Source organism: Pyricularia grisea, assembly GCF_004355905.1.
Source record: "Pyricularia grisea strain NI907 chromosome Unknown Pyricularia_grisea_NI907_Scaffold_2, whole genome shotgun sequence".
NCBI lineage: Eukaryota > Fungi > Ascomycota > Sordariomycetes > Magnaporthales > Pyriculariaceae > Pyricularia > Pyricularia grisea.
The window spans coordinates 4,644,553-4,653,996 of record NW_022156717.1 but is presented as its reverse complement, the minus strand read 5'-3'; the positions used below and the strand labels follow the sequence as shown (position 1 = coordinate 4,653,996).

Genomic DNA, 9,444 nt, shown 5'->3' with positions numbered 1-9,444 from the left:
TTTTTTTTTTTTTTTTTTTTTTTTGGTTTTTTTTTTTGGCATCTCCCGTGAATCTGTCATTTTACATTTGAAATAAATGGAATGATTCTCAACCGTCATTCAATTTAGGTCAAGCATTCCTTTCAGTGTCTACCTACCTACCCAAGGATTATGATGGGGCTTCCATGTCTGGCACAGGGTAATTTTTTTGACTCGGTCTGCCGCGGCTTTGCGAGGCAAGCCAGATTGCAGGCCAGGTTATCCCTGATGAGTTGGAGTACGCAGTCAGAGGTGATTAACATGGCAGGCTTTCACCGACTTATGACGTTGACATCTGCTTACGTCGGCACTGGGGCGGGGTATGCGTTCCAGGGGGTGGAACATTTCCCTTGTGATGATCGCCGCCCCAATCAAATCCATCCAGGGTTTTCTTCGCGCAAGAGGCTCAAGTTGGCGAGATAGTACCGTAGATATCAATCATGAGTGTTGGTATTAGAAACGCCATATACCTTCCAAAAATACAATCCGAAAGAGAGAAGAAGAAAAAGCCCCAAATTATGGAAGAGAAAAAAAAGAAGAAGAAAAAAACAAGTGACCAAGGCCAAGATCAGTCCAAACCACCGCAAACCTCAAGTTGCCTATGCATACAACAAAGAGTCTTCCCTGGCTCCCGTCGGGCAAAATGGATACCCAAAAGAGGCTGGACTGCTTTCTGTCCCGTCGTCTAATGATATGTGACAACATTATTGCCGCAGTCAAGTATTTCGTCTCCCTTATTTCTTGATGCCATAAGCCTGGTCGACCTCCTTCTTGTACTTTTGGAGAATACCCTTGCGGTTAAGTTTTTGCGCAGCCGTGACAAGTCCCTATATTTGAAAATCGAATCAAAAGTTAGATACGTTGTGGTCGTATTCGGTGTACTCAAAGCGAAAGCCAAACTCACGTTCTGCGGTGTCCATTCCTCATCTGACAAAACGACGCCGTCAATAATCTCGATACCGGCTAGGCCGCCCTGGCGACCAACATTCTGCATCTCTTTCAGCACAGCAGCGTTGACCTTGCTGTCGTGAATGAGCTCCTCGAGGGTTTCACCCTTGGCACCACAGGAAGCTGCCAGCTTCTTCAGGGCAGGCTCGGCGGGCACGATCAGGGCAACAGGCTTGGCCTGTGAGTCGTCGGCATAGCAGCAGATGTTGGCGACAACGGGTGCCGATCGGTAAATCGACTCGAGCTTCTCCAGTGCGATGTACTCGCCGTTGAGGGTCTTGATCAGGTTCTTCTTGCGGTCAATGAGCTTCAAGTGTCCCTGGCTGTCAAACTCGCCAATATCGCCCGTCTTGAACCAGCCGTCTTCAGTCATGGCCTCAGCCGTCTCCTTATCGTTCTGGTAGTAGCCAGACATGACTGTGGGACCACGCAGCCAAACCTCACCCTGGGGGTTAGGCTTGTTGGTGACGTGGTATCCGGCATCCGCAAAGTCGACCAGCTTGGCCTCGACGGATGCCGGCATTGCGCCAATCGTATCGGTTGACCACTCCATGGGGTTCTGCAGCGTGCCCATGGCAGTCGTCTCGGTAAGACCGTAGCCGATAATCATGGGGCAGATGGCCATTGAGAGGAAGCGCTGCGTCTCCTTGGCCACGGGGCCACCACCGTTCAAGCAGATCTTGAGCCTGCCACCAGTGGCCTCCTTGATCTTCTTGAAGACAACGGCGTCAAGGATGCCGGAACCAGGCAGGTTCATGCCCATGAGGTTGTTCTTCATGGACATGGCACCCCAGAAGAGGTTGCGCACAACCGGGCTTCCTGCGTTGACCTTGCCGATGATTCCCTTCTTGACGTTCTCCCACACGGCGGGAACACCAACGAGGACTGTGGGCTTGAACTCCTTAATGTCTCCGTTGCAGTTGCGCACCGAAGCGTCAGAAAGAGTCTTGGGGTTACCGTAACCCATCGTAGCACCCCAGAACATTGCAGAGTTCTCAAAAACAAACTCGAGAATATGGGCGGCGGGCAGGTAGGTAAGGAGGCCATCGCCGGGGCCAATGTAAGGCTGGACGACAACGCTAACTCCAGCAACTACATGGGGTGGAAGGAATTCCGTTAGCTATCTTTGCTGTTGCCATGGGAGTGATTTGCGCAAGGAGCAGTACGCGGGACAAACGTAAGGGGTACAGAAAAAAAAAGACTAGGGAATGCATACCAGCAGCAACAACGTTGCTGTGCTTCAGTGGCACACCCTTGGGGGTTCCGGTGGATCCAGACGTGTACATGATACAGCAGAGATCATCGGCCTTGGGCGGGACGGCATCGACCGGGTTCTCCTCGCCAAGCTTCCTCAGATCGTCAAAGCTCAAGACGGTAACGTTGGGGTAGGTCTGGTTGAGCTTGTCAATGTGCTCCTGCTTGACCTTGTTCTGGGTGTTCCAGATGACGTGGGTAATGTCGGTGGCGTCCTTGAGCACGTTGCCGAGGGTGGGCAGCAGGTGGGGGTCGAGGAAGATGGCCTTGGCCTTGGTGGCCACCATTGAATGCCTGAGCCCCTCCTCGCCAAGTGTGTCGTACGCAGTCACAATGGCCATGGACTGTGAGCCGGCGGCGTGTGACATGGCGAGCCAGTTCTGGCTGGTGGCAGCGTAAATGTGGACGCGATCTTCAGCGACAAGTCCGACCTTGCGCAGACCGGCACCCAGCTGGACGACCAGGCGGTAGTATTCGTTGTACGTGAGGTACTCGTAACCGGAGAGCTCGAAGTAGGTCCACTGCTTGTCGACCTCGCGCTCCTGACCATCGACCATCTTCTTGATCTTCTTGGTCTCCTGATGGGTGCGGACGAGCCGGCGGGAGCCAACGCACTTGGCATTGCCAAACTTCTCGACGCTGTACTTGACGAGCTCCCACGTCGTGGAAACGTCGGGGGAGGGCCTGGTCCAGAGTTCGGTAGCGGCGTCGGGGTGGCGGCGAGGGACCGTCTCGCCAGGTGCGGCCGTAGCGCCAGGCACCGGGACCGAGAACGGCCCCTTAGCCTGCATGCGCGGGATGAGGTTCTTTTGGTCAGGCATGATGTGTTGATGCTTCGCTTATCTGTCGAGCTTCAGCGAGGCCACCTGGTGGTGAATATGTGGTGATGCCGTATAGACTGCGCTCGCTGCTGCAACAGCAGGCAAGATGCCGCGGCTTTGAGCTCGATTGGTATCTAGCGTGAATAGGGAATCAAACGGTAGCAGTGGGGGCTCTGACCAAAGCTCCAGAAAGCTGAATCAAAGCTTGCTGGGTTTGAGTATCGATTAACCGTTAGCCCAAAGTTTGTTTTTTTGTGACGCTAACGAAACTGCTGCTCACACAACAATAGCAGTTCTTTTGATTGTTTGAGTTTGGGGGGGTTTTTTTTCAGGCCATGTGCGGACTGGGACTGTACTTACTTGTAGAGGAGGAGGCTTGGTCAACGTAGGATGACGACAAAAGTTAGAAGAGGAGGAAGAGGAGTGTGCGCCCTGTTATGGGTGGAGGAGAGAGTGTACGTAAAGTGAAGGGCTTTTTCGGCGCGCGCAGGAAACCTAGAGCCGAGACGGCGGATGCTTGGCTGAACACTCTGCGTAGTGTATTTGGAGCATGAACAAGGGAGGCAGGCACTGACGGCATTATGAGGAGCGAAAGAAAAAGGCCCAATCCGACCAGCAGAATCAAGCAGGGGGTACCGTGGTGGGGACAAGCCACTGCTAGTACATCTTCTCTTTGCCAAGACTCGCCAAGCCACGATTGCTATGCTTGACACTACACCGTTCACCCAGGTCACCCGCCCGCCTAATTGAGCTGGGCAGCCCAGCACAAACTAGACACGGATGCTATGCAGAGAAGTAATTACAAACTCAACGCTCTGGTTGTTGTTGTTTTTTTTTTTTTTTTTTTTTTTGACAGCTTTCACTCCGAGTCTCTGACAGATGCGACTCATGTACCGTTGGGTAGACGATCTTGCTGTGCCGAGGTACAAACGTACCTAGCTTGCCTAGGTACTTTGGGTAAAATTGGTCCAGAGAACGGTAGATAAGTGGTGCGTATTTTTTTTTCCTCCTTGCCTCCACTCACTTTATTTTATTTTATTTTATTATTTTATTCCTTGATGCCATCCAAACCTTATGGGATCGGATCATTGCCAAAACTTACAGGTCGGTATGAAAGAGACTTGAGGTAGGGATTCCTATCACCTGTGACCATAACCCCCGCTTTTGGCAGGGAGTCGTGAGATGCCTAGCAGTTTGGCTGCCAGCCAACGTAGACAAGTACTCTGTAGGATAGGGCGGCTAGGTAGGTTCCAAATAGCCCTGAAATCCAAATCTTTCTGCATGTGGTTACCTCTGTCTTGGCTCAGACAGCTCCTGAGCCCCAAGTCTCTTGGGGTCCACATAACCAGCCCACAATTTGAGATCGTTATCGGGCGCATTGCTACTCCATAATGTAGAAGAAAGGTAATTGATTCGTGAGGGGAAAAGATGAAGAGAACAAAAAAAGGAGAAGAATAAAAAAAGATACTAATTACGTAGAAATTTAGTCCAGTCGGAGATATGTGGACCTGCCAGACTCTGGTTACTTTTGCGTTTTTTTTCTTCTACGCTAGATTTTCACCGTACCTACTCTCTTTCACATGGGGGTCACGAGCAAGTGTGACTCTTTGTGTTCAAACCAGCGCTTTTCCCTTACCTACCAAAGTACAACACAAGAGCCAAAATCAAATCAAATAAAATACAAAAGTTACCCAAGACCAAGCCAAGCCAAGCAACAAGTTGGAAACACTGTGTCACCCGGATTTCCTAGAGGGGTCTAGCATTATAGTCCAAGCCTCCCCAATAAGGCAGTCTTTGGGGTAGCAATCTGGGGAATTTCTGGGCGAGGCAACCACTATTGCCTGTCGTCAGGTGCAACGGGCGTGTGTCAAGTTCTGTCGGATCTCAGCCGTTCCCCCTTAACATCTGCGTCTCTTGGAAGCGCCTTGGCTGGCGATATCACCGTTCGCTCTGGCGTGGCGCAAGGTCTTGGGAGCAACAAAAAAGCAAAAAAAGCTAAAAAGAGGAAAAGCGGGGGTTTACCTCACGACTTACAAACAAAAACTTGCAAAACTGAAGGGGTTGCACAATAATACGCATATACACAATATGGATTCACTAAAAGCCCTCTTTACGAGCCAGCTGGGCCCCAAGATGGAGGATCCTGAAGAGGGTGAGCTTTGGTCTTGTTGTGAAATTCTATTTAAAAACAGGGTTCAATTTGCCAAGCTTGGTCTGTCCCAACTAACAGACCAACCAACCAAGCAGAAACCTTTATTCTATTCTCTCAGGACATCCCATCCCAGAACCTTGGCTTCATTGACCCCTCGGCCTCGATGCTTGAGCTCACCGTCGCCGGCAGAGATCTGACCATCTACCAATCGCCAGGAATTCTGTCGTCGACCAGGTCCGGTGGCACAACCGGTGCAGGTAAGAAAAAAAGAAAACTGACATTGTTGAGAAAATAATCGTAGTCTTTCTTCACCTTTATCTTCTCTTTTGTCAATTCTTTTTTTTTTTTCTTTTTTTTTCCCCCTCTCTGTGATATCAAAAGACTCTACTTACCGTTTCTTTTTCTTAACCCATCTTGCAGTTGTATGGAAGGTTACACCCCTCTTTGCCGAGTGGATCTCTACCCCGGACAACATCCTCGCCAGCGCCGGCGTAATCTCCCAGTCATCTTCTGTCCTGGAGTTGGGTTGCGGCACCTCTGCCGTGGTAGGCCTCGTCCTCGCCCCGTCCGTGGCGTCCTTCACCATGACGGACCAGTCGTACGTGGCACGGCTGGTTGAGCAGAACATACAAGAAAACAATAATAGCATCAAGTCCAAGGCGGCCAAGGGTAGGAGGGCCAAGTCGGCCCCTCAACAGCAGCAACAGCAGCAGCAGGCATTGCGCTTCATGCCGCTCGACTGGGAAACGGACCAAGTGACCGCCTCGCTGACTGGATCTCCCCAAGCCAAGAGCTTCGATCTCGTCATTGCCTGCGATTGCATCTACAACGAGTCTCTTATCGACCCTCTAGCTCAAACTTGTGTTGACGTTTGCAGGCTGAGAGAGCTCGAGGCCGCACCTTCTAGTGATGGAACCTCACGTCCAACCGTTTGTGTCGTTGCGCAACAGCTTCGGGATCCCGACATTTTTGAGAGCTGGATAAAGCGCTTTCATCGTTCTTTTCAAGTCTGGCGAGTGCCCGACACAAGTTTACCTGAAGGGCTACGATCAACCTCTGGATTTGTTGTGCACGTTGGGTTGCTCAAGTAATAGAGGCACATGTCATTTTGCCCCGTCCCTTGATACTGGCCATGCGTCATGAACGCCCTAAAGTCTTGTAATTACAGGCGGTTTGTATATTGGTCGTCTCAATGTAGAAAATCAAAACACTAAGATTTTGAAACAAAGAGCAAGACAGTAAAGTCGACGCAAAAAACCCCCCACCCTGATGTAGCAGTACAATGATCGCAAACTCAACGAGAGTCCCCTTTTCAGGGTTATTTCATAAATCCCAACCCAATAACAGTTTTTCCACCAGTTGAACCGATTAACGCCTTTCATTTTCAGCCATTACCACTCAAGCGGCTCCTTCTTCTCCTCGCCCCTGTTGGTAGTAGGCACGGGCACAGCCTTGGCTGCGAGCTTGCCACCTTGACCCTTCCGCTTGAGGTAGCCAGTTCCGTCGAGCCAGGGAGTTTCCCTGGTCATCTTGGCCTCGAACTCGGCGATCTTGTCTTCCATCTGCATGGTCAAGCCGATGTCATCGAGACCATTGACCAAGCAGTGCTTCCTGAACTCCTCGACCTCGAAACTGCAGATAGTCTCTCCGGCAGCGTTCTTGATCAGCTGATTGGGCAGATCAACTTCGATTTCCTTGCCCGCCCTGGCTTCGGCGGCGATAGCCTCGACCTGGGCCTGGTCCTTGATGGGGATCGGCAACATGCCGTTCTTGAACGAGTTGTTGAAGAAGATATCCGCGAACGATGGGGCAATGACGCTCCTGATCCCAAAGTCGTTGAGAGCCCATGGAGCATGCTCACGAGAGCTTCCGCATCCAAAGTTGGCGCCGGTGCAAACCAGAATGCTGGCTTTCCGGTATGGCTCCTTGTTAAGAACAAAGTCGCTCTTCTCGGTGCCGTCTTCATTGAACCTCATTTCATAGAACAGAGCATTACCCAGACCTGTCCTCTTGATTGTCTTGAGGAATTGCTTGGGAATGATGGCGTCGGTGTCGACATTGGCCTTCTCCAGCGGAGCCGCTATGCCCTTCAGTACGGTAAACTTGGGAAGACCAGCTGAAGTGCCAGCAGATGCAGAGGTATTGGTGTGAGGACCGTTGTTGTCCTCGGGGATATCGGCAATCATATCCTTCTCACGCGCATCTTCGTTAATCCGTTCGTCCACATGGGGCTTTGTTGCCGACTTTTGGTAAGCTGCAACGTGAGGGCTGGCCTTGTAATCGGTCAACTTCCTCACATCTGCAAGCTTACCGACGATACCAGCCGCAGCAGCCATGACTGGGGACATGAGGTGGGTGCGGCCGCCGGCGCCCTGGCGGCCCTCGAAGTTGCGGTTGCTGGTACTGGCACAACGCTCCTGGGGAGCAAGAATATCTGGGTTCATGCCAAGGCACATGCTGCACCCAGCCTCGCGCCACTCAAAGCCGGCCTCCTCGAAGATCTTATCGAGGCCTTCCTCCTCCGCTTGAGTCTTGACCAAACCCGATCCCGGTACCACCATGGCGCTCTTGACATTGGGTGCCTTCTTCCGGCCCTTGACGACCGCGGCAGCCGCACGGAGATCCTCGATCCTTGAATTGGTGCAGGAGCCGATGAAGACTTTGTCGACCGGTATGTCCTCCATAGGGGTGCCAGCCTTCAGTCCCATGTACTGCAGCATGCGTCGTCCGTCTGCCTTCTTCGCCTCGGTAGCAAACGTCTCGGGATCAGGGACAACGCCGGTGATCGGAACAACATCCTCGGGACTTGTGCCCCATGTCAGGGTTGGTACGATGTCTTTTGCGTCAATAAAGACATCAATATCATATTTGGCGCCAGGGTCGGACTGAAGGTTCTTCCAGTATTGGACAGCCTTGTGCCACTCGGGCGAGTCGTACTTTGGTGCGAGCGGGCGGCCCTTCAGATAGTCAAAGGTGATTTCATCAGGGGCTACCATGCCAGCCCTAGCACCTCCCTCGATGGACATGTTGCAGATTGACATGCGGGCCTCCATGCTAAGGCTACGGATGACGGATCCGCAGAACTCGATGACAGCACCGGTGCCGCCAGCGGTGCCAATGATACCAATTGCATGAAGCACGACATCCTTGGAGCTGACACCAGGAGCCAGCTCACCGTCGACTTGTATCCTCATGTTTTTACTCCTCTTGGTGATCAAGCACTGAGTGGCCAGCACGTGCTCAACCTCGCTGGTACCGATACCAAAGGCAAGCGCTCCAAAGGCGCCATGGGTGGACGTGTGACTGTCTCCACACACGACAGTTGTTCCGGGAAGTGTGAAGCCTTGCTCAGGGCCAATGACGTGCACAATACCCTGGCGCTTGTCGCTGAGGCCAAAGTATGTGACGCCAAACTCCTTGACATTTTCCTCCAGAGTCACACATTGAGTCCTTGAGTCGTCCTCCTTGATGAAGCTGGCGATGTCCTTGAGAGCTTTCCGTGAAGTCGTTGGGACGTTCTAGCACGGCGACGAGAAGAGAAAGTGTTAGCTTTTGCAGCCGATATCGGAGTGGAGATTTTGTACATGTCTTTTCACTTACATGGTCTGTGGTGGCCAATGTGCAGTCAGGTCTCCGCACTTTACGGCCTGCATTCCTCAGGCCCTCGAATGCTTGCTGGTAGTCATTCACACACGTTAGCATCCGTTTCGTTGCATTGATACAATGGCTTCGCCTCGCCGCTTGCTAGTGCTCCGTGGACTGGGTTTCTCACAGGTGATGTAACCTCATGTACAAGGTGGCGGTCTACAAAAGCAAAGATACCTTGGTCAGTTGACAAAAGCTATTGCTGCTAGCGCTTCGAATTGGGGCCCAGTCCCGATGGTTAGGCTACGAACCGATGTACAAGAGGATTGTGCCGTCGAGCTTCTCATCGACAACATGGGCTTGCAGAACCTTGTCGTACAAGGTCTGCGGGGTGCTCTCTGCTCCTGGCATTTTGGAATCCGGAAAGGACTGAAAGTTTGTATCACAAAGGATTGACACCACACAAACAAAATGGAGTCAGGTCGGAGATGTGGTTGGAGAAGAAGCCAATAAGTTGATATGGTCGCCGGGTTTGTTCGCGTAGGAGAGTGTCAGGGTCACGCAAAGCAACCAACAATAAAAATGATTGAATTTCAGACGAACGGGCGAAGGTAGGTCGGTAGGTAGGTAGGTAGGGAGGGGGAGTAAGAAAGAAGGTAGCTCTTT

General features: G+C 51.8%; 4 protein-coding genes across 4 annotated transcripts; 1 reads left to right on the top strand and 3 right to left on the bottom strand.

The window, feature by feature from the left end:
* Positions 1–137: 137 nt before the first annotated feature.
* On the bottom strand, positions 138–363 carry PgNI_03951 (uncharacterized protein; the record flags this gene model as incomplete). The annotated part of the gene is made up of 2 exons (XM_031124003.1): positions 138–287; positions 322–363. The coding sequence occupies 2 exons, from the start codon at positions 361–363 to the stop codon at positions 138–140; spliced, it is 192 nt and encodes a 63-aa protein (XP_030985784.1).
* Positions 364–475: 112 nt separating this feature from the next.
* Positions 476–3,575, bottom strand: PgNI_03950 (uncharacterized protein). Its single transcript, XM_031124002.1, has 4 exons — positions 3,402–3,575; positions 2,183–3,249; positions 923–2,058; positions 476–845 (listed from the first exon to the last, which is right to left on the bottom strand). Exons 2-4 carry the CDS (start codon positions 3,039–3,041, stop codon positions 753–755), a joined length of 2,088 nt encoding a protein of 695 aa, XP_030985783.1. The 5' UTR covers positions 3,042–3,249; positions 3,402–3,575; the 3' UTR covers positions 476–752.
* Positions 3,576–5,129: 1,554 nt separating this feature from the next.
* PgNI_03949 (uncharacterized protein) lies at positions 5,130–6,284 on the top strand (the record flags this gene model as incomplete). The annotated part of the gene is made up of 3 exons (XM_031124001.1): positions 5,130–5,193; positions 5,289–5,450; positions 5,614–6,284. 3 exons carry the CDS (start codon positions 5,130–5,132, stop codon positions 6,282–6,284), a joined length of 897 nt encoding a protein of 298 aa, XP_030984541.1.
* Positions 5,522–9,314, bottom strand: PgNI_03948 (uncharacterized protein). The gene is made up of 4 exons (XM_031124000.1): positions 9,090–9,314; positions 8,966–8,997; positions 8,794–8,868; positions 5,522–8,711 (listed from the first exon to the last, which is right to left on the bottom strand). The coding sequence occupies exons 1-4, from the start codon at positions 9,187–9,189 to the stop codon at positions 6,585–6,587; spliced, it is 2,334 nt and encodes a 777-aa protein (XP_030984542.1). The 5' UTR covers positions 9,190–9,314; the 3' UTR covers positions 5,522–6,584.
* Positions 9,315–9,444: the final 130 nt, after the last annotated feature.